The sequence below is a fragment of the Eschrichtius robustus genome, chromosome 1 (genome assembly GCF_028021215.1).
Source record: "Eschrichtius robustus isolate mEscRob2 chromosome 1, mEscRob2.pri, whole genome shotgun sequence".
Classification (NCBI taxonomy): Eukaryota; Metazoa; Chordata; class Mammalia; order Artiodactyla; family Eschrichtiidae; genus Eschrichtius; species Eschrichtius robustus.
Genome location: NC_090824.1, coordinates 22,888,468 through 22,914,912, shown reverse-complemented (window position 1 = coordinate 22,914,912; position 26,445 = coordinate 22,888,468). Strand labels below are relative to the sequence as shown.

General features: G+C 37.0%; 1 protein-coding gene across 5 annotated transcripts in view; it reads right to left on the bottom strand.

Moving 5' to 3' along the window:
• DIO2 (iodothyronine deiodinase 2) overlaps positions 1-26,445 on the bottom strand; it is a 71,430-nt gene that overhangs the window by 7,356 nt on the left and 37,629 nt on the right. For 3 of the 5 annotated variants that reach the window (XM_068541943.1, XM_068541945.1, XM_068541944.1), the window contains 2 exons: positions 9,610-9,714; positions 4,917-5,191 (listed from right to left, as the gene is read on the bottom strand). In XM_068541943.1, the coding sequence (XP_068398044.1) occupies positions 4,917-5,191; positions 9,610-9,714 (380 nt within the window). The remainder of the gene's footprint in view (positions 1-4,916; positions 5,192-9,609; positions 9,715-26,445) is intronic. The other 2 variants (XM_068541946.1, XM_068541947.1) reach the window with 1 other exon arrangement.

Genomic DNA, 26,445 nt, shown 5'->3' with positions numbered 1-26,445 from the left:
GCTTTTCACCCTGCTGAGATGGAATGGGAGAATCACCATTGTCTTCAATGATGGAAGATCTTTGCTTTCCTCAGGAGCAAATCATTCCTTGACAAGAAGCCAGAATGATGAAGAAAATAAAGTTGGCCCCAAAATAACATTTAGGCTGCAGGAAAAGCAGCTCGACAAAAACAGGTTATCCCCTGGTACTCCCAAACTTTGTTTTAATTTCCCACAGTGGCACAGAAAGTCTCCTGGCCACAAGTTACCTATCATCTTAATTTCTCCTTCTTAGAGGGTTTGTGTTTGGTTTTTGTCCTTAATGAGACATATTTGCCAAAGAGGCATTCAAAAGGCATTTTTTACTCTTGCGGAAGAGTAATTAGGTCGGTACCTCTTTCCCTGCCAGCATTAGCCGCTCTAAAGAGAACCCTGCCCAGTATTTAATGCCCAAACACAAGCGTCATTTCCACTAATTGGTCTTGAAGTTCCGATGTTCCCAAAGGGTCTCTTTATTTTGCAAGGATCAGAAAGGACATACGTAAAATGTAATATCGTCATCACTGACTTTTCTCTCTCTCATCTGCACTATTACAGTTGTCCTTTCTTACGTTTTTATAATCAACGTCAACACAACACCAACAAGGGAGGAGAATAAAGGGTCTGTATTTTTACAACAGAAGACATCTCTGGGCCAAGCTCAAATGTTGTGATAGCCATATTTATAAATATGAACAAGAATGTAAATATATGGCATATATTCGATTCCCTTGATGATGGGCTTCCTTTTGCTGACAGCTTTCAGTGCGTGGGGAAAAGAATAATGCTGCTTTAGCATGTGGACTGTGAAATGCAGGGCAAGGGCGAAAAAAAGAAAGAACCATTCATCAAGTAGAAGCTGGAAATAGAGCATATACTACTAACCTTGTTTTTTTTCTTTTCCACAGCCTGAGAAAGGCTTCTGGACAAAATATCACCTAATCTCATGATAGAAAGCAAAGCAGATGATAAAAATGGGGGTAGGTATGTGGCAGAATTATTTTTACACATCCTTTTTGCTGTCCAAAGCCCTGGAATGGCTTTATTAACTGTCAGGAAATTTCAAATTCTTTGACACAATGACCAGCCTACATCAATGTCCTTACAAATGTGGCCAAACAATTATTAAGCAGCATTTTAACCATTTATATTCAAATTGGCCAAACAAATCAGTGTTGAAGGATAAGCTACCTACTCTTTCCTCTGAGTTCAATTCCCTGTTAGCCATTCTCTTGTTGATTTGTAACTTGAAAAATATAGCTCTAAGCTCTATCATTTCCCAGTGTTTTATCCAAGTGATGGACAAGCTCTGGCTGTAGCCTTCTTTGTGTCCTTTTGGGAATGTTTCTTTCTTAAAAGAGCCATTTTCCATTGTAGAAACGAGTGTCAAAAGGCTGAGGTGAATGAAGAGGAGGAGGAGAATGCTAAAGAGACCCTTTCAAAACCAAAATTATATGTTCAAATGAATATGTTTTCTGTGCCACAGCAATATTGACCATGTAGAAGCTAAACTGCTTGTCAGCATCTATACTGTGTGTTTACTTTTACACTTCATTTAGGTGGGAGCCAGGCTCCCAGACAGAGTAGTTTGTTTACTGGTTGTATTTTTGAGTCTTTGAGTACCAGCACAAGGATGCAGTGTTAGATGCAATGACACTGACTAGGGAAAACTTAAATAATAAACATCTGTTGTACACCTCAATCTCCCACAAAGCTCAGTAGATTTTCTTTTTCATCCAAATCATGCATGGACCTCCCTCTAACCAAACCCAAATTCTCTTTAAAGGCTTCCCTATAAAGTTAATTTTAAATCCCATTCAACATTTTAATGAAGAAGGGTTTTTTGTTTTATTTTGTTCTAATTTGTTTTCACTTCTTTGTTGCCTCTTGTAGGAGCCAAACACAGGCACAGCACTCTTACTGCACTTTCTCTAAATAGCTTCCCAAGTATCTGCCATTCAACAACCGGGAGAATTAGAAATGCCAGGCCTCATCGTATGGCGTGTGCCCACTCCTCACCCTGGAAGACTCCGCTTCTGGGGGTGGCAGCCTCGAAATAACGCAAGTCAGGATTGTGCAACACTGCGATGCCGTCTCAAACAGAGACTCCTCCAGTGTGTCTCTAGACAGGGCTACACCCAAAGGCAGTGGCACAGGTGACAGTGGCATTTGGGGAAGTGATTCAATCTGTTTCAGACATTCTGAGTGATCCTCAAGGGCCACCACAGCCGCCACCGCCCTTGCTACACTTGGAGACAGAAGGAGATCTAAACTCAGTTCAAGCTGTGTTCACCATGCTCCCATCCGTCACACACCCAGCCCAGCCTTATCTCTGGATATATGGGTTCTTGTGTTGCTTCTTCTCCTGGCAGCTATTATATAAGTCATAAAAGCAAACATAATAATGTCAGTCATGAACTTGGTCACTAATCAAATCAGTAGACAGAAACAATACAGGAGAAGAATGCACAAACCATGTGCAAAAAGGAAAACAAATCACTCATCCTTCTCAGCCTCTTAGAGTAGGGATAACAAAATATTGCGACACAATGAAACACTATACATTGGTGAAAAAATAAACAAATGATCAAGTTTATTAGAGGCATTTGTTTCCTTTTCCCTTTTTATTTCAATAAGCTGCTTAATAGGAGAAACGATCTCACTTAATATTTGTGGGTAACATCACAACCCCCATATTTTATGTGAGAATATACATGCATACAGGTAAAATTCTCCAAAGCAGTGACTTTTCTTTTATAGGCAGAAGTCAATTGTCTTTGAAAAAAGTAAGAGTTTAATATGCTGAGACCAAATAACTGACATTGCCATGTTATCTCCTATCACCTATGAAATACAGGTATAGATGAGGGAACTTCCTAATTCATAACATGCCTGACATACTTGTGTGTGCACACCCTACCCTCCTCCAAATTCTCTACCCCCAGAACAAAATGTGAACATTTCACATTCAGCGTATACATTTGTGGAAATGAAATGATCATCTCAATATTTCCTTCCCACATCTCCCATTCACCCCATGTACATAATATAAAGTGAGTTCTTACTGTTAGAACTTTGAGCATCGTTTCCTACTATTATAAAGAAATTTTCACTTACTAAGAAGAGCTCTTACTATTTTCCTGTCTTTAGGACAACAAATGCAAACCTTCTGCAGGTTGCTCTCAATAACAAAGACATGTACTATAGGAAAACTTCCCTAATCCACCATGAGTATTTTCTTCTTGAACACTTATTTGATTTTCAACGGAAGGATCTTAACTCTGGATTCCTTGCTACTAGAAATTACTTCCTTTCCATTCCTGGTGCATAGATTTTTTTTTAACATTTTTATTTTATATTGGAGTATAGTTGATTAACAATGTTGTGCTAGTTTCAGGTGTACAGCAAAATGATTCAGTTATACAAATACGTGTATCTATTCTTTTTCAAATTCTTTTCCCATTTAGGTTGTTACAGAGTGTTGAGCAGAGTTCCCTGTGCTGTCCAGTAGGTCCTTGCTGGTTATCTGTTTTAAATACAGCAGTGTGTACATGTCAATCCCAAACTCCCAATCTAACACTTCCCGCCCCACCCTACCCCCCTGGTCAGCATAAGTTCATTCTCTGGACTTATTTTTCTAGTGTTTATTTATGGAGGACTCATTCTCCTTCCCCCTCTTATTCTGAGTTTTCCGGCTCTGTTTCTGAGGTACTGCCTGCCTAGAGTACACCACTTCACTAGCTCCCATATTCCTCTCAAACTCCCTTCCTGGCATCTCGGGCAAGGTCTCTCAATACTGTTAGGGAAAACCAAGAATGTCTGCTGTGATACTAGCTTTTGCCAGATGAGTCAATTCTTCCTAAGCCCAGGGACATTCAGGAGTCACACGGGCGTAGGGAGAGAGAGCAAACTGACCAAGGACCAGTGCCCTTTCCTCTTTGCCCCTTAAGAAGATCTGAGCTGAGGATGTTCCACCATCTCCAAACAGCATGTGCTTCACTTAGAAACAGAGATCACTCTGGTTTTGAAAGGGCGGCCCCTGGGACGCAGCTTCTGCAGGTAAGTGACTCGACTGCTCCAGTGTTCCAGGCACGAGTTGTAAGAGCTTTGAGATTGCCATGAACCATAGATTTATCTGCTCTTTCTAAGACAACTTACGTAACTTCTGAGAAACAAAGCAAATGTGGTTTCTCTAACAAAGTCCGGATTTTCGACAGCTAGTTCTCAGATCTTTCTTTTTCAAACAGATATCTAGTAACTCCAGACTCAGTGCCTAATAACTGCTTCAAAAGGTTCTAATCCAAATCAAGGTAGAGGATGATGGTGCACACAGGCTTGCTCTCATTAACTCTTACTTCTACCAGAAACGAAGCAGCCACTATGCTAAATGATACCTGCTGTTATTATTTTGTTAAATCTTGCCAGCTCCCTGAGAGTTCTGAGTGGTGTTTTCTTTTTTTCTTGCTTTTTAATGCCTACCCATTGAACTCTCTTTCCTAATGCACCTCACATAGCCTTTCATCAAGCAAAAAATGCCAGTTCATGACAAGAGCAGAATAAATGCAGCGGTCTGCCCTCCCCCAACACTTTCTGACTTTTCTCGAAGTTATTCTACAGGCACCAATACCTTCCACTCCAAAGTCACAGCAAGCCATTAACGACCCTTATTAGAAAGACTCCTTCTCAGGTCACGCAGAGTCATTATGACTTAATACCTGTCATCCCCAAACCTACTGTGTGTGACAGGTGTAGAGAGTAGACACAGGAGCGCATAACCGCTAGGCCCCCAAATGGGGCTCCACCGTTCTCACCCCAGTGCTCCTGCTGGCCCCCAGTCCCCCCCATTCCAGCCCCTGCCCCGGCTGCCCTGCGGAGAAGCCCCTCTCGGTGCAGCTCACCTGTTTGTAGGCATCGAGAAGGAAGCTCTTCCAGATGCAGCGCATTCCCTCTGAGGTCAGCATGCGCCTCCACTCCCCGCGAGTGGACTTGGAGCGGCTCAGCAACAGCACCACGTGCTTGAGGAGAACGACCGAGTCATAGAGCGCCAGGAAGAGGCAGTTGGAGAAAAAAACTGGCAGAATCTGCAGTGTGATCAGCAAGTCTACGCTGAGGATGCCCATCTTCTCTGCCTCCTGGGTCAGTTGCCTTGTGCGCTCTGGTTCCCCTTCACCCTCTTATTTAAAAGGGGGGTGGTGATTGAGGGGGTGGGGGAGGGGAGGGGGGAGGTGGGGGGTGGGGGGAGAAGGAGAAAAACTAAATTAAAAGGAAGCCCAAGTTGTCTCCTTTTTCAAAGAAGCAGAAATGGCAAGACCAAGTCCAGTCTCTCCAGCCCAGCAGTTGGAGTGTGCCCATCAATTCATTCAATTCGGAGCTGCTTTTTTTTTTTTTTTTTTTCAGGATTTAAGATGTTTAAAAAAAAAAAAAAAAACTGGCGTACCCGTCCCTAATCCAGTTACCCCTCTCAGACTCGGTTAAAGACAGGCAGTTCTACTTTCATTTCAAAGCACCTATGAGACTGTGGCAGAGATTGCAAAATTTTCTTTAGCTTTTCATTGTCTCTATGTTCAGAAACGTAGCCTGTTTCTTTCTAGAATTGCCAGAGTTTTTAAAATGTGCTTTAAGGGTAGTTTTTTCCCTTCTTTACTCCGTTTACACACACTTTCTGTTCTTCTCCCAGCCTGTCTCACTCTCTCCCTTCCTCAGGAGCGACTGACTTCTTTTTCCTCACTCCCTCTGGCTTTTCCTTCGTGCTATCTGTCTGTGGTGCAAAGTGCCTCTCTCTGCAGCCTAGTGAGTCTCCCTGAAGCCTTTTATACATTCCCTGGCTAATTGCTGCAATAGAGAAATGAAAGCCTAATCTTGGTAAAGATCTTGACGTCATTGAGAAAGAGGGCTTTACTTTGGCCAGGACTGCAGTGAATAGAAAAGCAAAACTCGGCAACTTTTTTTTTTTTTTTTTTTTAGGAGGTGGGGTGGGGGGCAGAGGGACAGTGGAATTTTGCTTTGTGATTTAAAGAGAGAGAGGGAAAAAAATTAATACCTTTGAGGGTTTTCAGGAAATGCTCCCAAACTTTGGGGAAAGTTACTTAATTCAATGTGTAGATTGATAGGGAAACTCTCTCTCCTCTGATTATTATTATTGTTATTGTTTATTTATAAGGGGTTTGGGAAAGAAAGGACCCTGCAAGGCAAGTAGAAAACAGGAAGATTAATCATAGATGGTCTCTGCTCTATTTCTTGGAAGATGTGAATGCTTACCTTCCATCTTTAAGCCTATATACTATGACTGCCTCCTGTCAGATTTGTGACCTAAGTTCTTTAAATATTTTTGAGTCATAATCTTATTTAAGAAAATTGAAAGTGAATTGTGAGGTGGAAAACTTTTAAACTCTTTGAGTACCACCACAGCACTTTTCTAAAGCTTCTTGTTGAAAATTAGTACAAGTTTTCTTTTTAGTTTTACTGAAGCTTCCAATGCAAAAAAAAGAAAAAAAAGAAAATCTTCTAGACATGAAAGTAGCTAGGTGACCAGACCTTCTTTTAGTTCCATTTTGCCTATATGCAGATTAAATAAAATTTTTATCAAGTGGCATTAAGCATAAGGATAAGAAATAAATTCTTTATAAGAGAACTCTTTAATTTCTGCAATTGCCCTGCTTCTGTTAACCTAGCCCCTAAGAGACCCGACACTTTAAGGAACCTTCTTTTTGCTTGAAAAAAAAATTTTAATTAAATTTGTAGGTGGTTAAGAGCAGACTTTGAATTGGCTCAAGAGTCACACTGACCATTGCTCAGTGGCTTGCCTCTCCCATTAGTCTCCAAAACTGACAGGTACTTAGGCAGACAATGCTTTGGCAGAATGCCATGACCCCCATCTCGTTCTAGTTTTCCTTCCTCACTTGCCTAACAGATCACCTCTAGGAATTATGTTTTCTTGGAAGAAGGAGTGGCAAGTACAGACACTGGGGTGGAGATATAGAATGTAAGTTGAAAATTAGTTAGCTGACATCTTCATGTTCACGGAGCTCTCATTAAGCATGAGTTAAGCAGTGGGTGCAAATATATGGTCAGTACATTTCTGTGTTTTGTCCCTGTGGTTAAAACCTGCAAGATCAGAGAACTAATTTAAAAGCCTAGAGTAGGGGTCATTAATTGGTGGGCCCATGGGCCAAATTCTGCATGCATATGCATTTTATTTGCTTGGCACAGTGCTTTTTGCCTTTAATAAAATAATTGAATGAGAGTGCCTTTCGGTTCGAGAGACCAGAGTTTCCTGTCTGCTTTGTTCGTTGCTATCTCTCAGCAGTTAGAACCATGCCTGGCATGTAGTAAGTGCAAGGAAGGCGTCCTGAACAGATAAATGGGCCAGGCATGCACTGCTCCACACTAGGGGCACCATTCACATACCATATGTTGTGACCATGACTGGGGTACCCCAGAATTGTGTGCATCCTGGTGGACTTGGGTGTGGCCCTCCCCATTGACACAACCCTCACCATTCCCTATTGTCCTAAAAACCTGATTTCTTCATTTTTATCATCAGTTTAGCCCATGACAAGTTTTGGATTTGCATCCCATGGACTAAATTTTTAGAGAAGACTTCAAAGCCTAGAAAAATGAACATAAACCACATAGAAAAATACTTTTCCTATGACTAGCATACATTGTTAGCAAAGGATATTATTTGTATACATAATATATATTTACTCCATTCATGCTCTCAATCTTCTCCTTGTAGAAAAAAAAAAGGGACAAAAAAGGGAGGTGACAACATGGTATTTTAACTGGTATAGATGGGAAAGCTACGGTGCCAGACAGAGTGCCAGCCAACAACGACAGAAGAAGGTGTGGACTCAGGAAATGACACTTCCACTCACCGCCCAAGCCTTAAAATCTCACCCCTTCTCAGACATTCATTTTGCCCTGTTTGAATTAAACCGGTGCTCCTTTAAGGTAGAGATTTCTTGGCAGCTATAAACCAATTCTCCCTCACTTGTCATTTGCTTTCAATGAGAGGCGTATGTTTGGAAATGGCAAGACAAGAGGAGGATTGGTAGAGAATCAGAAAAAATGCCTTCTTTTTAAATGCAAAGTTCAAGGCACGTGCAGACTACAAATGGTTATAAATCAAAATTTTTTTCTTTTTACAAAGTCAGAAGTGTTTGAGAGGTTTTTTTTAAAAAATAGAAGAACAAATTGGCAGATAGCCAATCTGATTGTGACACTTCTCAGATTTCTTCTATCATTTTCTCTAAATGAATGAATAAATAAATCACAAAACCAAGAGCCTTTCTTTTACTTGTTAGACAGTCTGTCCAATCTAGAAATTACACTTCTCCAAAGCTATTTCTCTTTTTATACATAGTTCACAACTGCTTGTTCTAATTATTAATAATATTTAGCACTTTGATCTTCAAGTAATTTTATACCAATTAAGTAACAAAAACAACCCATAAGGTGATAGAGTATGATTTGTCCCATCATGTAAATGAGAGAAAGTAGATCATCAAGGTTGTAAAGTCAGAGCTGGTGTTGGGATATTTTCCCCAACTCTAAACCTCAATGCTTTTCCTATATGACTATTTTATTGGTCCTGGTCGTAACTCTGAGAATGAAAACCCTTGCCCAAAGGATATCTGGGATTTCACATTTGTTTAATATTGCCCCAGTTCAAGCTCCTGGCTCCATTTGAAAGGCTTGGATATCTTCTTGGTCACGTACGTGTTCTTAGCAATCAACACTGTAATGAGTTAAATGCAAACCAACGTGTGGTATGCTGGTTGAATTTCCCCATACAATGCTGTACACAGGTTTTAAATTCCAAAGAGAGGTAGCCTAGAGAAAAATGCTTTAGGCTTTTTAATAAGAACAGAACCACTGTAAAATTGTTTAATTTTTTTCCCTTTTCATAGTTTGAGAGCAGCATGTCCTACCATAGCGTCTTTCCGTTTGGAAAAATAAGCCTATGAGTGATAAGGCTTCCTTTGGTCCACTTTTTGACTCTTAAATTGAGATTAAGAAATTGAAGTTGGATAACCTGAAAGCACACCTGGAGATTTCAAGGATGGAAGCTACCACTACTCTTTCCTTATTGTTATCTGAAGGCAGCAAAGGGCATTCAAGAACACTATGGAATTCGTGCTGTGGACTTTCAAGTGGTCTTAGTTTCATAAAATTTTATTCCTTCCAATTCAAGTGATTTGCTAAATATAATTTTTAAATGGAGATTAAATTTTACTTTAATGAAAACTTGTCTAATAAATATATTATAAATCCAATGATGTCTGGTCAGGACAGGTGCATTGATTCTGGGTTTGGGAATATGACTGCCATACATATAACCCCCCGCCCCGCAAATAGTGCGCCTCTTACCAGAGAAGGAAGTCACAAACTGTACAACCTTCCATCTCTAGTGACTCCTGGCTGTGCTGAGAGTGAGTTATAATGAAGGGTTTACACCACAACTACTGAATCACTCAGAATTCCCTGTGGGCCCATCCATTCTACAAACACAGCCATGTTCCCTGTCCTGCGATGAAAGGAGAAGCTCAATGGATAAAATAGACAACCCCAGAGTAAACTCTGACACACCTTGAGCAAAGCAACTTAGGGCTGGGGTCGAGAAGGCGGACGCTCTGGGAGGTATGAGAATTCTATCCCAACAGCCCAGCCGTGTCTTAGGTCCCGTTGCAAGCCCTGGCAGAGAGCACAGTCCGAGGTGTTAATGCATTCTTCCCTCAGGAACGGCTGCTGCTCTTTTTTCTTCCAGGCCACCTACTGGCAAAACAGAGAAGGAAAAGAAAAGGGAAAACACAGGAGGAGGGGAAAGCAGAAATGGAGAGAAGGAAGATGAGGAGGGTGGAGAGGAGAAAGGGGAATGTAGAAAAAAGGAGAAGATTCGATGAATTGCCTGCAGAGGCTGCCAGCCAGAGAGCCAATTAACGTCAATTGTGGCAATGCTTTTTGTGAGGAAGACAGCTGTCCAGAAACTGGATGGATGCCAGCACCTCATTTCACAGCGAACAGCTGTTAGGAGACAACAGCTTTCATTTGCTATTGACCTGATCTAGATCTAAACTGATGGCCAGTCCCCAACCCACCTGGTCAAACCTCTTAAGGTGCTATGAGGCTCTCTGAGTGTTAGTTCTGAGACTAGTTTATTAACCTCTAGAGACACCAGGGTTGGATGGAGGGTAGTGGAATAGATGAGAAGAACACTCTGTAAAGTTATACATGGTGAATTCCCTCAGGACAAAAAGCCCTCAGAAGGAACAAATTGAACTCACCCTCTCTTTTCCAAAAATTTGACTCAACATCCTCATTCTCCCTAAATCCTTGACCCAATGCAATAGACCAAAAGAAACAAGGGAACATAATCAAAATCAGTCATCATTTTTGGAACAACTTTTCCTCTACTTTGCTTCATTCCACAGCTCATAGGAAACCACCAGATGATATTAAGTTTTAAAATAAAGTAGGTCATACTTTATAAATGGTTTTATAGTAGCTTTTAAAAAAATCCCTTATATATCACCACACTCATATGCTGAGTACATGAACACAGAGCATGACAAAATGTATTAACATACATGCCAGTTCATGCCATTCCAGAAGTAATAATGTAGCTTGTTCCCACTGACAGCAAAGGATGCCACACCGCCTCTCTTAAGAATCAGTAGATACTAATGCACAGAGGAAATATTCTATTCCAAGCTCAGTGGAGATGGTGAAGCTAATAGAATTAACTGTAGCATGAAAAATCCATGTTTGATATGGGGGTAAGATACCTTCAATGAGGGTGATTGTACAATGAGATATGTTACCAAGGGAGGTTATGGAAATGTTATCAGTGGACCTATTCTCAAGGTAAAGAGGGAAGCCCATAAGATAATCTCTCAAAACCTTTCAAGCCTCTGGTGCTATTAAGATAATAGTTAAGAATAAGTTAATATATAACACATACATAAAACCGTCCAACTGGGCTAATGGCAGAATACCATAATCATAAATTATTGCTCCATGTCCATTTCAATTTTTAAGACTAATTTTTTTGTACAATTAAGTGAATCCTTATGCTTTTCTAAGGGAGAGTAGATGAGATGAGAAGACATCTCCTTAGATGTCTTCTAAGGAGAAAATATAAGACATGAAATTCAAATCTATTTTTAAAATTCAGCCTCATTTATTAGATGGACCCTGGTATCTTTTATCAAGACACAACTACTTAGCTAAATGATTATTTTAAAAATAGATGTATACAAATTCCTGAATAGTCTTATTTTGTTTTCTGAGGGGAATTTTCTATCATGTTTTAAGGACTCAACATCTGCCTTCCCGAAATAGAAACAATACTCTTTATGATTGTTGTATTAGTAATGAGTTAAGTGATACACAAATCTAAGACCTCAAGCTCCTCAGAGCATAATCTCTATTACTTCCTGGTAAATGTTAAATAACACCAGCTTACTCAGAAAATTGGCATTCACCTCCTATCAAGAGATGTCTTGTTCTGACAATCATCAGACTCAATCTATTTTTGGGGTCATACAGGCCCATATGACCAAAAGCAAACCTCTGAACTGATTTCTCTACCTATAAAATGGAGCTAAAGATGTCTTCCCACATTTATCTCAGGTTGGTGGCTGAGACAGTCATAACATAGTCAGGCTTTTAAGAGACTTAGTCTTTTAAAAAAAATGCTCAAAATAAAAAGCAATCTTGGATGATAAGTTTATTCAGACCTGCCAATGTCAATAGATTCCCTCTAATAAAAACTTATTTGGATAAAAAAAGTTCCTGGCAGGTCAGATCTGATTTTAGTATTAATTACCAACCTGCTCTACCTGACTTTAAGGAAACTTTGGTTACTTAGTGGAAAATAGGAAAGATTACCTGTAATTGGGGATGTTAGAAATGGGCAGATTTTGCCTAAAGAATGATAATAATCAACCTGAATCTTTGCCCAAACTCAAAGCTGAACTGAACCTGCTCGAGAGCCCTCTAGAAAAGCATGAACTTAACTATAAATTATTCACCATGTCACACTCCTGCACCTTCCATGATTCTAGGGAGAATAGAAAGAAAAGCTACCCAAATACTTCTGATCCTAGAAAACAATTGTTCTCCTAAGTTTCCTGGACCAGAATTGGATAGATAAACGTTCAATAACAAAGGAGGAAAACCACTGACATTTTAGTGGATAATGTGCTTGTCAAATTGAAGGCTTAACAAAAGTCAATGGCTGCCAATATGTGTGGTACTATTTTGTTTTATTCATCCTACACAGAAACATGTCCCTACTATCCAGAACTGTGGTCTCAAAAGAGCTACCAAAGCTATTTGTTTTCTTGTGTGACAAAATGACTCTTCCAGAAGGAACTAGTAGGCGTTGCGTGTTGGGAGGAGAAAAGAGGCAAAGCAAAAAGATGGAAGACAGGGCTGGATTTAGAAGAATAAATGTAATAGATATTGGGGGGGGGGCAGTGCATAATCAATAGCATTTGATTCCTTGATCACAACAGATGTTAAATATTGGGAAAAATAGTGAAACATAAAGAATGTAGAGGTTCAAGGAAAGGATGTGAAATTGGAAGTCAGTGGGCAAAATACTGTTTTTCTATATGCAGCCCCCAGTGAAAGGATATGGGAAATGTGAGAAAGGGAATGGAAAAAGTCAAAGACATTTGCTTACCCTGTGAAATTAGCTCAAGTTCACTCAAAGGATTAGCCACTATGACATTTATTCAGTTAGCCATCCTCTTAAAACAAACATTTACTGAAACCTACAAAGAGCTAGTCATTGTACTGGGCATTGAAAAGGATCCCTGGGTCTCAATCAAATTCAGAGTCCAGTAGGGGGAGACAGATATGTAAACCAAAGACGGCAACTCAACATTCTAGGGGCTATAATAGAATTGCAGCATACAGTACGGTGTAAAGGAAGAATTAGCCAATTCTATGTGGGATAAGAGTCAAGGAAGAGTTAATGAAGAATATACACAGGCCCCACTAAATATAGTTCTGCAAAATCTAATTTAGAGATGTGGCCTTTGTTAATGGAACAAGCTTTAAACAATGTTTTCATATACATCCATGTTTGTAATATTTTATCATTAATCTCCACTAGAGGGACTTACACAGTATTTTTTGACTCTGAAACGTAAGTTGTTTAGGAATCAATAACCTTCTCTTGATAAACAATAAAGTTGTTATAGCTACACATAATGAAAAAAGTTTGCTTAGAACTTTGTTTTGACAGATCCTATCAGTAACAAAAAGAAACAGGGACCTGGGTATATCCTTTGATTTTTCAATTGACAGGAAGTTACTATGTACAAGTTCAATCTTAACATCTTAATGTTATGGATATACCATGGAAGCTGGGAAGCACTTCTTGGCAGTGCTGTTCAAGTCTAGTTAAAGAATACCTCAGTGACAGGGATAGCAGTGACCAGAACAATTCCAGTTCTCCATGACCACACTTACATGATTTCAAGGCATTCATCTCATTTTTAGGTTCTCCAGGTACCTCACCAGGGAAGCTAATAAAGCACATTAAGCTTCCAAATTAGTCACTATTGAACAATGTAGGCTTTAAACTGCAACAGGGAAAAATGGGTCCAGTAACTCAGAATGACTTTAATCCAAATTTTCAGTCTTTCTCTTCTTTTCGGTCTATAGCTTAGAGTACCTCTCTTGCTTCTTTATTTGTGATTTTTATTACTTTTGACCTCTCATGACAAATTACCCTGACAGTGTACAGAAAGCAGGGTTAGAAACACTGAGGATGTTTACTTGCTGGGAAAATTTATGAGCTAGTTCAAGAATGATGTAGAAATCAAGATTTTATGGAAGTAGGATATATTTGTGAAATGCAGAACCTGTGGTATAGGTGCACAATGAACATTCTTATTTCCATATTTAGAGTATAAACTCCTGCTGGGAAACAGTTAAATCCTGGGATTTGAAAACAGTGTTTATTATGGGAAAATTCAAACACATGCAAATGTAGAGTGATAAGAATAAGGAACCCTCATGTACCCATCAGCCAGCTTCAACAAATATGAACTCATGACCAATCTTGTTTCATTTCCACCCACTTTCCTGCTTCCCATGTAATTCTGAAGGATGTTCCACTCAAAATTTTTGATTCTCCCAAAACATCTACAATGTTTCTTTGACTACAGAAAGCATCATATAAATTAGCTAGCTAACTGATATTCTCTTGTCTCTATCTTTTTAATCACTGACACATCTGTCAAGCCACTAAGGAAGAAATGGAAAATAGACATTCCTCCCCATTATTTCTGAGCTTAAATCCAATCTTTCATCTGAGTACCCTTGTGCTACAGTGATGGGTGTTGTAAAAAAAATGCATACATACATTGATAATAAAACTATAACATTTTTCATAAGTTACTGAACCACAGTCATTTCCTTTTTTCATTCATTTTTGATTGTATGCAGTACACATGCTGACTCAGAGTGAGATTGCATTTTAAGTTACAAGGTGGTCTCAGTTTACTCATTTGCATCCACCCCCAAATGCAAGGTATGACATGAAATTGCCTACTAGGTCATAAGAATCTGACAATTCTGACAGAACAAAAGCTTATGATAAGAATTCATGGAGGTGATCAATGACAAGCTAACGTGTTTCTTGATGTGAAATTTCTAAGAGTGAAACTTCATTGATACAAGAAAATAAAAAATTTAATATAAAAACAAACATCACATGAATATAAAATTTAACTTCTTTGTGAAACCCATAATAATAGGTCTATATGCCTAATTCCCTAAAGTTATTCTTCCTTGAGTCATCAAACATTCCCTAAACAGAATAATCTCTTCCATTAGAGATCTGGCATCTTCTCAGCTACTTAGAATTCCAGAACAACCCCCAGACCCAAAAGTGATGAATAGATGTTTTGTAGGGTTTTATGGAAAGTATAATACCTTTCTATTTTATACCATATAATACCATATTACTGATCACTAAGAAGAAGGTGGAGGGGAGGAGGGGAGAAGGACATGCATCTGTTTGATTCTCTGTATTTTCTCCTACAGGAAGTATAAAATTTTACCTGATGCTCTTCCAGAATAGTGTACTTGCATATGCATGTACATTAAATTTTGTAGGTGTGCTTTGCTATATTGGAAAACATATTCAAATAATAAATCTCAATAAATGAAAATGAGTTTTTCCTACAGTACATAAAAATGCCAGGGCAATCTGCTTTCCATGCTCAGACACCAAAGAGCTAAACATTGAGTGATATCCAGCTTTATGAGACATATAAAAATGAAATAAAAATGAGTAAGAAGATAAACATTTAAAGAGATAAACACTGTCAAACAGAAATGATTACAAAGTTTGTAACAATCTGCATTTTTCATTGTTTTCTATTTACCTAGTTTCCCTACTATGCATTTCTTTTGCTCATTTCCCTTCTTTTAATAACGTATGTTCCCATAATCACTGATACTAAAGTAAAGGATGTGAAACAGGATTTAGTTTATATTTATCTGGAGAAATATAAGTAACTTGAAAATGCAAAATTTTCCCTATATATTTGAATGTTTCATCTAGCCACTTTCATTTAATAGCGCTGGAAAATTGAGCTCCTTTTTCACAGGGGTAGTTTGCTTTGTACTATATGAAACCACCATGTTCAACATTTTTTGACCTACAAAAACAGCAATTTCATATTGTTTAACCTAATAGTATTTCAAATAGCAAAGTCTACAGATTGCCATTTCTCTTGAGCTACATATGGTATTTATTGGTGAAATGCACAGAAAAAAATGAAAGTATTGTTTCCATTGGTGTACCCTTGACATTATTGAAATTTTATTTTTTAAATCATAATATATTAATAATAAAAAACAAATTAATATTGTTTTTTAGTCTGGTCAGTCAATGACTCTGTCATTGGCCTGATGTAGCCCCTGGAAGAAATTACACCCTATCAATTAGTGTGTTCAGTAGGCATAGCAATTCCTTCTTCAAAATTATGACACCTAAAATGTATGTGAGAACACAGAATGTCACTATTTATAAGACCTAGTAAAACCTTTGACTAGAAAAGGTTTTGTAGACAATATGTTGCTTTGTTATTAACAAATTAGATGTGATTATTCTATAGTAATGATGGGGGGTGGTGTGGGGAAGGACAGTCTAAAGTTTTGGAAGTAGAAAAGTCAACCTGAATGAAGACTGATGTTAAAAAGTCAAGTTACATAAGGATGGTACTCAGTTTAGCAAGAAGGGCTTCTGTTACAATCTAATTTTACGTATGTCCATAAAAAGTTGAAACGGTAACTCAGATATTTTAAGTATAGAATAATTTCTTCTCTGATCATATAGTTCATGTCTGCTACTCCGAAGGTATTAGTATTAATGGGAACTTTTTTAAGACCTGATTTCTGAGTTACCATCTCAATTTGGGGGTTAACTTAGTCTGTCCCTATTGTAGACAAAGTTCAATAAGCTCCACAAAGCAGACCAAATACATTCTTTAGACACCAAGTCACTACTTTACTTCTATGACGTACCTTCATTAAATGTGTCAAACAAAATAAAGTAACGGTAAAGAAATGTGGATTATATAATAGACCACCAAGTAAGTACCCAATTATCATCTCATTTAATCCTTTTATGATAATGATTATATCAACACAAACAGCACCAACAAGTAATGACAGCTGACACTTACTGAGACTTCATATGTACTACTCACTCTTCTAAATGCTTTAATTGTATTAAGTCATTTAATCTTTATAACAATCTTACTGGCCTAAATACCATTATTAGGCTCACTTTGTAAGTGAGAAAACCAAGGCTCAGGGGAGGGGTAAAGCAAATTGCCAAAGGTCACAGTCTCTGAATTACAAAACCCTAATGCTAGAAGGGCTCATGAAGCACTCAATCAGTTTATCCCTCAATTTGTGTAGTAGACTAAAAAAAAAAAGAAAGAAAAAACCCAAAAACCAACCAAACAAAAACTTCCCCCACAAATGATATTAAGTCCTAATCCCTGGAACTCATCAATGTTAACTTATTTGGAAAAAAGGTCTTTGCAGATGTGATTATGTTGAGGATTTTGAGATGAGAGATAGAGAAATTATCCTGGAATATCCAGGTGGGCCCTAAGTGCCATCTCAGGCACCCTTTTAAAACGGAGGCAGAGGGAGATTTCACACAGATACACACACGAAAAGGTAATGAGAAAACAGAGCAAAAATAGATTTGAAGACGCCAGCCTTAAAGATTAGAATGATGTGGTCACAAGCCAAGGGATGTTAACTACAAGAGGAAAAGAAAGGATTCTTCTCTAGAGCCTCCAGAGGGAGCACGACCCTACCCACACATTGATTTTGACCCAGTGATACTGATTTCATACTCTGGCCTCCAGAACTGTGAGAAAATAGATTTCTATTGGTTAAAGCCAACTAATTTGTGGTAATCCATTATGGCAACTGTAGAGAACTAATACAGGCTGAAATTAGAATGGTTAAACTGTTGAACATAAGTTAAATGTTCTTGTTTTTAAAAACTCTAAAGAGATTAAAATTTTTTCCTTCAGTAACACACTGCAACATTTGACCATCTCACTCTTGGAAATAATTCTTTCTAATTTATAAATCATCGACTTCCTTTTGCTCTGCCTTCTATAGAAGAGATATTAGTTTATTTTTGTCCTTTATGATAGTCCTCCATACTCTAAGTGACTTCATATCACTGTTAAATTTCATAGGATGAATAATTCTCATTTATTTAGTCTCTTTATTACAGGACCAATTTCTGGTGTTAGGATTATCTTTCTAGTTTTCCTCTGAAGTGCCACTATAGTTGCAAAACTCAGAAATGGTTCCAGATTTCCAATAAACTAGATTTTTTTCAAGATCTAAGCATAATGGAGACAGCTATGGAATGGGGTGAGTGTAGCTGTGTGATTTTCAGAATTAATAATGGATCTTCAACTTATAAATACTTACATTAATTTAGTCAAAATTCCTCTAACATTAACAGTGATTATTTATTCTACAGGCATTTCTATCAATTCCACAAATTGCTTCTAGTCATCCAAATAGACTGTCAGAAAATTGTTAGATAATAGCATCTGTGATTTCTATACTGAGAATTTAATCTATAAGGTAGTATAACAAATTGAAACAACATATATTAGTGATGGTAGACAAGATTTTTGCATAACAGAAAATACAGGGGACATCATGACCTCTAGTCCATTTATGAAAATTATAAAAATTACAGATACACTTACTTGTCCTAAGCTCTGGAAGGCTTTACACCAACCTGACTGATTACTCTGAAACCACAACTAGATTACTCTGTGATAGGATGACCAACAGAGGTGAAGCTATCCGCACATCTACCAGATGCTAGTCACACCACCTCACCTGAGCCCCCAATCAAAAATGTCTCCAATACTGTCAAATGTTCCCTGGGGAACAGAATCAATCTCCGTTGAAAATACTGATTTAGAACAAGCATAAATAATAATTAATATAACCAACTGCTGAAATGGGATAATTTAAGAAACAAAGAGTGGAGCTAATGCCTCTTTTACATTGGTCTTGCTTTAAAGGAAATCATAAAAGTTGTAAGGCAGGCCAACAAGTACCCCCTTGAACACAAAAGATAGACTTCTTCAAAAGAACAATTGAGAGTTTATTTTTTAATCAGACAATTTTGTGACTGATCTCTAGCCTCCAAAACTGCTTGCTCCTGTTCCATATCTCTTCGACACGTCTTAATTTAGTTTTCTGAGAATGAGGATTTTAAAGCCAATCCTTGATTGACATGGATTACACTGACATTCAGGGCAGGTGTGCATCCAGAGCAGTTCTATTCATATATGTATCTAGAGCACACAAAGGCAATGTTCCTGCGTTAGATATTAACAGTTTCATTAACTTAAGTGGCCAACAGGCATACTTTTAATTCCCTGGGTGATTTAGAAGTGGAGGTAAGGAGAAAAGGATTTAGTAAAAGGCCAACTGAGATGCTTTCCCCCTGTTTCACCCCCAAATGGGATCTCTGTTCTTTCTACAGCAGAAAAAAATAAAATTAAGTGATATTAGTCAAAAGACTCCCAATAGCAATAAGGTAGCATGATCTTTAAGAGAAATAGAAACTTATGAAGCAGATTTTCAGCCCCTTACTTTCAAAATAATAGAATAAATATGTAAGCACAAAGAATCTTAAATCCATCAATAATAGATTTTTGTAAATGTTTGTAGAAATGACACCATCTGAGTTGCTGGAACTCTAAGAAGCTTCTACTTGCACTGTGATTTCTCTTCAAATCATGTAATTTTTTAAAAATAAATTCCTTTCATTATTTATTTTTTGGCTGCGTTGGGTTTTCATTGATGCACGTGGGCTTTCTCTAGTTGCGGTGAGCGGGGGCTACTCTTCGTTGCAACGCAGGGGCTTCTCATTGTGGTGGCTTTTCTCGTTGCGAAGCACTGGCTCTAGGTGCGCAGGCTTCAGTAGTTATGGCACACGGGCTCAGTAGCTGTGGCACATGCGCTTAGTTGCTCCACGGCATGTGGCATTTTCCTGGACCAGGGCTCGAACACGTGTCCCCTGCACTGGCAGGCGGATTCTTAACCACTGTGCCACCAGGGAAGTCCCAAATCATGTAATTTAAAAAAAGTAATACCAGGGGTTACATGATATTCTCTAGACATCTATCCTATTTGCATTAGGGTCAAAAAATTTCAACTCTGCTTTCAGAATTAAATAATCCTCACAACCCCAAAAGATAGTCTATTACAGCCTTCCTCCTATTACCAGGTGAGGGTGAAGCTTAATAGCTGGCTTTCATTCCTAATACCTTCAGCCAGCAATACATTTCTGCCCATCCTACAAAGATAATGCATGTACAGACAAATATGGGCATGTGTTTATTGTTATTATTTTTAATCAGGCATCATTTGTGAGCATATATAGGCAAAGTTGTTGGAACCTTCCTGTTCCTGGCATCACAGCCACTCCCTTCCAAGGCAAAGGACACAAGCCCTGCCCCAATTCTTGTACCAGCAAGTCAAGGGCTTCTGCTGAGGATCTCTTTCACAGTCATGCAAAAATGAGTACAAGCTCTGTAGACTGAAAGTAGATGGGGCCAGTTCTTGTTGCATTCCTGCCCCTCCTTCTGATTAAGTGTTTTGCTCTTTGGATTGAGGAAGTTTCAGTGGGTGAGGAAGTTCCCCTTGAATTGTCATCCCTTAAGAGGAAGCTGACAGTGCTAATAGTTCAAGCATGGGTTGATTGATGAGACTGTCCCAGCCTGAGAGGCTGACAATCTTTGTCACTGTCAGGATCAGTTAAGCAGTTTCACCTGCCAAAATCTAGGTCTTCCCCTTCCTCCTATGCTGCCCAAAAAAGAGACAGGAGCACTACTGTTACTGAAAATAGAAGTCTCATGTGATTTGAGTTTTGTTGACTTTGTAGATCCAAGGACTTTGGCTCACAAATTGGGAGAATTCTCCACCAATTTTTCTTAGTCGATAATGTTGCATAAGGGAGAATACAGGGGTAAATCAGGTTTTATGAGGCCTGAAGTTTCTATAATTTGGGAAGGCCCTCTTTAAGAAAAAAAAATACATAGTTACAAATACAAAAATTGGGTACAAAAATGAGTAGCTATTCAGAATGTTGAAAAGACATCACAACAAATTTTAAAAGGCTGAGAAATACCACAAACATCAAAAAATTCAGAAAAATAGCATGGTATTCTTTACTAATTAACTACCTGATACATTCCTTACATTTTGTGACTATTTTTTTTATCACCTCTTCATAAGACATCAATACTGTCATACATTTTTCTATAAAGAATAAAAGATAATAGTCTTTTCTGTAAATCTCCAAAGAGGAATAAAATTTCTTCTTCTTATTGATTGTTCAGAAAATTTTCTTTCAGCTTTACAACCCATTAAGGTTAATGTAAAGTTTTAGGAGGAATGTCAAATTTTCTATTATATGAGAGTTGTAAGACTAGAATTTCCAGTGATGAGTTTTTGATTTTATACATTTCCAACCTTATTTTTCCTTCAAAACCACATCCTCTAGTCCTGTGGTCCTCTACCTTGTTGTCATAGTATCAGTTGATTTGTCACGGAGGGCAGCATTCCTAGGAGCAATCCCACATCAGGAAAGCTAGCAATAACTTAGTGATGCACAGGTGACTGCAAATAACATAAACAGGTCCCATTAAACCTGAATTAAATGCATTACTACTAAAAATGTCTGCTACTGTCCAACACCACCAAACATAAGTATAAAAGAATAAAAGTCGGGATGTAAAGAGACAGTTGTTTTAATCAATTGTGGTTAAAATACCTCCCTTGTGTAAATTTTGCAAAAATATATCACTATGTAAACACACTGCAAGTGAAGGGCCTGAGCTTAGCTTCATTAACATACCATAATGTAAATAGAACTGTAAAGGCTGTACTCTCTGTCCACACATTCTCATCTCTCCCTTGTTTTTCCTCACATACTTTGCAACCGCTTATACCACAACATGACTGGCAAGAAAGTTAGCTATATAGCTTCCATCTATTAAATTTGTAATGCTAGAATGACTATATTAATTATAAAAGGAAGATACCATGAGGACTTAACCACACATTTATCAAACACACAGGATCTCAGGAATAGGGAAAAACAAAGATATAGACACAAAGTAGTTGAAGAAATAAGTACACAAAGACAACTTCATTCTGTATACATTTTTTTAATACAGGTATTATGTACCTGCCGCTCCAAGTACTGTACTCTATGTTAGAGATAAAAATATGATGACAATTTGGACCTTGCCCTCTGAGGGGTCCTCATCTTAAAGATAGTGTAATCAAATTCACATGTGTGAAAGATGCTCCTACTTAAAAATGCATGAAATCATGAAAAAAAAAAACTATAAGAAAAGATAGGTAAATATCTCTTTTGGAGGATGAACAATTAAAGCAAATAATGGAAGAAAACACAAAGGAAAATATATAAATTTAAGTATATTACACTTAAATACAACTCTGCTTACAAACTACTGTCAACCAAATTAATATCAACTAACGTATTTATTGCAAAAGACTAAATATAACTTCTCTATGGAGTTATTTAAATTAATTGAGAAAATTTCTATCAATCCAGTAGAAAAATAGGCAATAGAGATGAATAGACAATGTAAGAAAAAATGTGACCAAAAAAAAATATGAACATATATTTAAAAGAAATAGTAATGAAAGAAATATAAATTAAATCAATTCATGATATTATTTTTCACTTATAAAATTACAAGTGTTTTTTAAGACAGAAATTAATCCTAGTGAGGGTATGTTAAGATAGCAACTCTAACATATTGTTAATAAGTGTCAATTGGTATAAATATTGTAGTAGATTGAATTATGGACCCAAAGATATCTAGATCAGAAATGAACAATTATTTCTATTTTCAAAACTATCCTAAGAAATAGTCAAAGACAAATACCATATGATATAACTTATATGTGGAATCTAAAATATGACACAAATGAACTTATCTAGGAAACAGAAACAAACTCACAGATATAGAGAACAGACTTGTGGTTGCCAAGGGGTACGGGGGTAGGGGAGGGAAGGACTGGGAGTTTGGGATTAGCAGATGCAAACTATTATATATATACGTATATAATGCATGCCTTTTCCCTTGTCAGGCAGACAGGGTGACAAGCAGACCATTTTGAAGTAATTAGGAATTGAGCTGGGTGAGAGTTGGGTTGCCACTTTAAACAAAGGTGTGAGCTATTCTGTGTTCCTAATAAACCTCTCCACCTTGCAGAACTTTGACTTCTAAGTGTTGAGACACAGAAATAGTGTTTACTGAGTATTTTAGCCCAGTCTCCCTACTGTACAACCTTAGACAAGAATCCTGTGGAGAAAAATGGTGGGGAATAAACAGCTATGCATTTAAGACTCATCCAGTTTCCAAGTAGCTATGCCATCCCTCTGTTAAAAGCTCCTGATTTCTCTCTCCCTCAGCAATGTCTGCCTGTCTGTTTTGAAACCTCAGCCTATGATCAGACTTGCTAAAAGCCCCCAGAGAGAAAGATGTTTGCCAAATTTGCCCATCTAGAAGGTCTCTTCAATCTCTGGAAATTGATTCCTCTAGACCACTACACAATTATCTAATGACTTTTATATATAATTTATATATATATAAATTATATATAATATATATATATATAATTTTTAATTCATTCAGGTTTTTCTAGTTGTTGCAGAAGAAGCAATGTTCTGCCAGTACCTTATATATCTTAAAGGAAAGTAGAAGTTCTTATAGCTATAAAATAATTTAGTTCAATTAAATTTTTTTTCCATTTAGAAAACTCCATACATAGATGACTTTATAGATAAATTATACCAAATATTTAAGGAAGCAGTAATGCCAATCTTAAAAAAACTCTTCAAGAGAATAATAATAATAAAAAAAAGCCACTCTCCAACTCATTTTTTTGGAGGCAGCATAACCTTAATATCAAACCTTACAAGAAAGGTAACTTATGAACTACTCTGTAATAATTATAATTGCAAAATAAAAAAAATATATAAATGAACTATTTGCAAACAAACACCAAAAGAATAATACCTCACAACCAATTGTGTTTATTACAGCAATGTGAGGTTTATCATTTGAAAACTTATCAATATAACTTCCCACATTAATTGACAAAGGAATAAAATCATATGACTACCTCATATATGATATGAGAAAATACATGCAAAGAAAATATTTAATAAAATTCAACAACAATGCATAATAAAAGCTCATTGTAAATTAGGAATAGAAGAAAACTTCTTTAATCTGATAAGAAGTTATTTTTAAAAATTACAGCAAACACCCTACATAATAGTGACATGTTGAAAACTTTCTGCTATCAGTAACAAAAGAAGGCTTCCCGCTGTCACCAATTTTATAAAGATGTATGAGAAGTAGCAAAGAAGAAAAAAAACTGATACGACTGTGTACATAGAAAATCAAAAAGAATCTACAGATTGAGTACAAAGTCAGTGTATAAAAATCAGTGGTATTTTTCTAAACATCAATGAATAGAAAATGAAAGTTTATGTGATACCATCTACAATAGCATTCAGATACATTACATTTCTAGGAAGTAATCTAAGGAAATATGTAAAGTATTTCCACATAGAAAAATAGGAAACATTATGGAAAAAAATAAGCAGTATCCAAATGAGGAGCCACCAAATACTTCTGTAAATATAATAAATATTTTAGCCTTTACATTCTAGATGGTCTCTGTCACAAATACCCAACTCTACACTATAATGCCAATTCAGAAATAGATAATAGGTGAACAAATGGGTGTGGCTGTGTGCCAATAAAACTTTATTTTCAAAAACAGGCAGAGGACTGTATTTAGTCCATGGGTTGTAGTTCACTACTTCCTGATTTAAATAATCAGAGGAATAAATATATTAATATATAATGAAGATATAATAAAGATATGTTTTCTCCTTAAACTGAACTTTACATTTAAATCTCTCACAGTCAAAATTCAGGAAGTTGAGTTTTGTCGTCGTTGCTGTTGTTGTTATTTTGTTGTGGGTTTTTGGTAGACATTGGCAAACTAATTCTCAAATAAAGTAAAAACTTAAAGGGCAAAAGTTTGCCAAGACACTCTTGAGGAACAGAATTAAACTACTTTGACAGATGTTGAGACTTATTTTAAAACTCCAGTAATTAAGAGAGCACGGTATTGCCAACAAGGTATATGCCTAGATCAACAGAATGTAATAGATAGTCCATTAACACACTTAGATATAAATAAAATTGGTTCATGACAAAGGTGGCAATGCAAAACAGTGGAGGAACGATGGTCATTCCAATCAATTATTCTGGGTCTAGATATTGTAAAAGAAAATATTCCTCATATTATATAGAAAAATCAGTAAGTATACTGTAGATCCAAGTGTGAAAGATAAAGCAATGAAGCTTCCAGAAGAAACCATTGGGAGAATATCTTCAGTACTTTGAGGTAAAGAAATTTCTTAACTAGGACACATAGGCACTAATGCTAAACAAAAAGACATTAGAATTAAGAAATTCTATTTATTAAAGGATACTTTAAGAGAGCAAAAATGTAAGTCACTGATTGGGAGAAGATATTGTAGAGACTTAGTACACAAAAGAAGGCATCAGAATGAAAAGATGCTCAACGTTATGACACATCAGGAAAATGTAAACCAAAACCACAAGAAGATATATCAGCACATACCAGCTGGGGTGGCTAAAATAAGACTGGTAATACTAAGCGTTGCTGAGAATGTGGGACACACAAAAGTCTCATACACTGCTGGTGGGTTCTAAAAGTTGAATATATATATGTCCTATTAACCAATTCCATTTTAAGGCATATTTGAAAGAGAAATAAATGTACACATACACAAGAATGTTCATAACAGCACTATTCGTGATAATCTCACACTGGAAACAACTCAAATGCTAATCAACACTAGAGTGAATAAATAATTGTGGCATATTCATTCAATGGACTATTGCACAATAATGAAAATGAATAAACCACTGTCTCAAATATAATGTGGATATATCTCACAAACATAACATGGAACAAAATAATTTGCCAGACACAAAAGAATACATATTATTTCACTTAAATAGATGTTTAACAAACAAGCAAAACAAACTATAATATTCTAAGTCATAATAGAAATGTTTGGAGATGGGGAGAAGATAGCCATAGAGAGAGCATAGGAGGGTCATCTAGGGGTTGGCAATAATCTGTTTCTTAACATGGGTGATAGTTACATAGATATTTACTTTTGTGACTATTCTTTTAGCTATACATATTCACATTACGTTAAAACTTTTGCTTATTCAGGTAGGTGAATAGTGTTTATGTTTCTCTAATGCATAGAACAATGACTAGAAGAATAAACTCCAATATAACAATGCTCATTTCTGGATGCTGAGGTTATAGATTATTTATTTTAATTTTTATTTGGATCATCACACTATTAATTTTGCTCCTTTTTATTTTTTTAATTTTTTTATTTTTTTTCTTTATAACAAAGTGAACCAGCTATACATATACATATATTCCCATATCTCCTCCCTCTTACATCTCCCTCCAACCCTCCCTATCCCCCCCCTCTAGGTGGTCACAAAGCACCAAGCTGATCTCCCTGTGCTATGCGGCTGCTTCCCACTAGCTATCTCTTTTGGTAGTATATATAAGTCCATGCCACTCTCTCACTTCGTCACAACTTAACTTTCCCCCTCCCCATGTCCTCGGGTCCATTCTCTACATCTGCGTCTTTATTCCTGTCCTCCCCCTATGTTCTTCATAACCATTTTTTTTCTTTACATTCCATATATATGT